This window comes from Gavialis gangeticus, unplaced genomic scaffold, assembly GCF_001723915.1.
Source record: "Gavialis gangeticus isolate Ggan-Ray unplaced genomic scaffold, GavGan_comp1, whole genome shotgun sequence".
NCBI classification, from domain to species: Eukaryota; Metazoa; Chordata; order Crocodylia; family Gavialidae; genus Gavialis; species Gavialis gangeticus.
The window spans coordinates 71,000,209-71,003,611 of NW_017729034.1; the positions used below are offsets into that span (position 1 = coordinate 71,000,209).

The 3,403-nt window shown below is 46.7% G+C and overlaps 1 protein-coding gene across 1 annotated transcript in view; it reads right to left on the minus strand.

Moving 5' to 3' along the window:
* Window positions 1-318: 318 nt before the first annotated feature.
* The window catches only part of MRPL18 (mitochondrial ribosomal protein L18), a 10,545-nt gene continuing 7,460 nt past the window's right edge, over window positions 319-3,403 (minus strand). The window contains exons 3-4 of the mRNA XM_019527092.1: window positions 2,419-2,653; window positions 319-525 (exon numbers count right to left, since the gene is read on the minus strand). Coding sequence (XP_019382637.1) covers window positions 454-525; window positions 2,419-2,653 — 307 coding nt within the window. The 3' untranslated portion in view covers window positions 319-453. The remainder of the gene's footprint in view (window positions 526-2,418; window positions 2,654-3,403) is intronic.

Here is a 3,403-nt window from a genome sequence, read left to right on the forward strand (position 1 = left end):
GGGGGCGGTACCAGGCCATGAGACCCAATCCAGTAGGCAAGGGTTGAGAGGCGACTGTGCTGAGCCCACAAGAGGTGGGAGTGGTGGAGGGCTCCTGGGACCCAATCCCAGCACTTGGGGTAGGGCGGGCACAGTGCCAGGCCGCAAGGCCCAATCTGGCCTACATGCTAGCCCCAGGCAATCATCTGGCCCATGGGGCCAAAAGGTTGAGCACCACTGGGCTAGAAGATCATCATAATTTCCTCCTCTAGTCTTAAAAAAACACCCTAATCCGCTTCTAGAATTTTAAGTAAAATGAAAGAAGAAACAGCAGCACTTGTTCTATGAAATAAAACTTTATTTTAAGATACTATCCTCCAATTTGTTCAAGCTCTGGACCTTAATTTCTCCAGTGCCCTTTTCTACATGACTGTTGATTTTCCTTCACAAGAACTTTCTCCAGCAGTCTCCATATTATTGATAGATTCTTCGTGGCTCCCGCAGGACAACACCACCATCTGTCATGGCTTTTTCAAAACCCTGGAACTGGTTTAAAAAAAACAAAACAAACAAAAAAACAAACAAACAAACAAAAAAAAACACAAAGCTTTAAGAGCAATCTAAACATACTGAGCCAGATTCTATTCCACCTATTAGGCATCTAAGTGCAATTTTATTACACCCTGCTCGAGTCCCTAAAAAAAATGTGAATACAGAAGTCAGGCAAGTCCTCCTCCCACTGCTGCTTTGTGACAACCTTAAAAAATGACAGTACGGATATTTTGTAGCTTTGGAAAAAGAGTAGAACAGAATTGTACTTAGGCATCCAATACACTGAATAGAATCTGACTCCATGTGTCAGCAGACAGCATCAGATAGGCATCCTAAGCTACAAAGCATCAGAACTCAGATACTCCCCTGCAGGCTATAGTAGGCCATCAGCTGCTTAATGTCAATATGGTCTAGCACTTGCTTGCATATGTTTGACAAAATTAGGGTAAAGAAGAGGCAAAGGAAATGAGGATAATACAAAGGTAATAACCTTTTTTTCCATTCTATCTTGAAATTGTTAAGACCTAGGCAATCTTGAGCAACCTTTAGCCTAGAGGACATTTAGAGGTCTGATGCTAGACAAGACCAATTTTAGACAAGATACAGCTCATATGGAATAAAAACTGACATATGCATATTAATTAGAGCAATGGGTTTCACAGGTGTCCATGGCCCCTGAGCAGGTTTCACGGGGCCTGCTCAACCCAATGCAGGGAGGAACCACCTCAGCCCCCTAGGGTTTGGATGAGTTCTAAGGAAGGAGAGGGGGTAGGCCCACCCCAGTCTGCCCAGCCCCGCAGCCTTCATTTTGTGGGCAGTGCTGCAGGCAGGTGAGGCTCCATACTGCTGCTGCTTAGGTGAGTGGGGACCCAGGGCTCCCTGACACCGAGCCCCACCCACTGCACCCAGGGCCATGTGGGTAGAGATAGGGGGGAGGGCGGGGGTTTCAGGCTGGTCCTCTCCTGTGCAGGAAGCAGCTGCTCTACAGGGCCGAAAAGAGCTGCTGGGAGAGGTCAGTTGGCAGATGCTGCAGATATGGACGGGCAGAGACGCTGTGTACCCCTTGGAGCACCAATACTTTGAGCATAGCCTGAGGAGCCACTGGGCGCAGTGCCTGCAGAGCACTGGGAGAGATCCAATCCAGTTCAGAGCGGCCGCTGCAATGTTTGTGCATGCCTGTCTCTGTTTCCCACCCAGTCCTGCTGCAGGCAGCTAGGGTTCCCAGCCCTTGGCTGAACTCTCCTTGGGCCTCTGTGAAAGCCTGGGAGGGAGGTAGCCAGGCCATAGTAGGGGCATCCACAGCCAGAGGCTGCTGACCACAGCTGGCCCAGCAGCACCACGCATTGACAGCACAGGCATCATTATTGCCTGCTGCCTCAGAAAAATGGCAACTTCAAAAAGAAAAGATTTAATGATAATATATCCATGCAGTGAAATGTCATAATTTAATGTCCACTATAATTATACTTTATTTTGTCAATTATCATTTTTTGTACACACACACAGAGAGAGAGAGAGAGAGAGAGAGAGAGAGAGAGAGAGACTATCAATTATCAATTTAACATAATTTTTAATCTAACGGATATGCAGAAAAAGTTTGTGGCACAGGTGGATGTGGACTTTTTATAGTATGTTGTGGGCCTCAAGGGCCTCCTTTTCCACTTAGAAAAATGAATCTTAAAATTCTCTAAAATTCTCTCGAGAAATAACAAGACTGTTATTTCTTTGGCTAAATGCACATTTCATAAATTTTAATCATTTGCTTGATATGCCTTATCTGCTCTGTATTTTATTATTACATTTGTATTAAAAAATTAGATAATCATAGCCACAGAAGAAACACAGTAAAATTCCCATAACACCAAGTGTAAGGAGATTGGCACTTGCCGAGTCAGAGTGGCGTTCCCAAGGGACAACAGCTTTGAATTCCACAAAGTTGATTCCTGCTTCCAGACAGCGTTGTGCCAGCACAAGTCCAATATTCTTACATGCTACCACACCCCTAGGGCTGTATAAATGTCTTTTTATAGCCCACTCCCGGGTAGAGGCCAAGACAATAACGTTACCCCTGGGATCTTCAACAAAGGCTTCCACATACTGCTGTGTCCGTTCAAACCGTAACCTGGGTAAAGAAGTATTGTGGAAAAAGAAAACTAATCAAAGAATTAATAAGCCCCTCGAATAACTTGGTTTACTTATTTTTATTTTAAATTACATAATAGTGTACAACCAAATAAAAGGGTATGGCATCTTTAAGACCAAAACAGTATCTTTCCAAAAACCACTGAAACGGATACATTGCAATATAGTTGTAATAGCCCTGTTTCTCACTTAATTTCTAAAACCAAGCTAAAGGAAGTAAGTTGCATTACAAACTAGGGGTGCGCTGATAAAGATCTCTTTGGATGATACCAACTGATTATTAACCAGCCATATTGGCCATACTGATCCAATAGCCAATACACAACCCAGCAGCTTAGAGAGCAGCATCCAGCTGGTAAGTCTGTGGGGGGAAAAGGGGCATGGGAGAGAGAAGGAACAGATCAAGGCCCCCACAGTAAGGGAGGGAGTGGGGCAGGAGCACAATCCCCCCAGATGTGTGCGCTGGGTGAGGGCAGGCTGCTGCTGTGGGCTCGGGGCCAGAGGTTACATTGGCTTCTTCCTGGTGAGGGGGACTGGGCCAGGGCTGCGCTTAGGGCAAGTGGCAGCAGAGCTAGGAGGAGGGTTATAGTATGGGCTACAGCTACCTCAAATTTCACTGTACCCCCTCCACAGAGCTGCCTCCCAGTACCCCCACTGCCCACCCCAGCTGCACCCCCCCCTCCCCCCCCCCCCCCCGAAAGAGGGCAGCCCCCCCCCTCCCCCCCCCCCA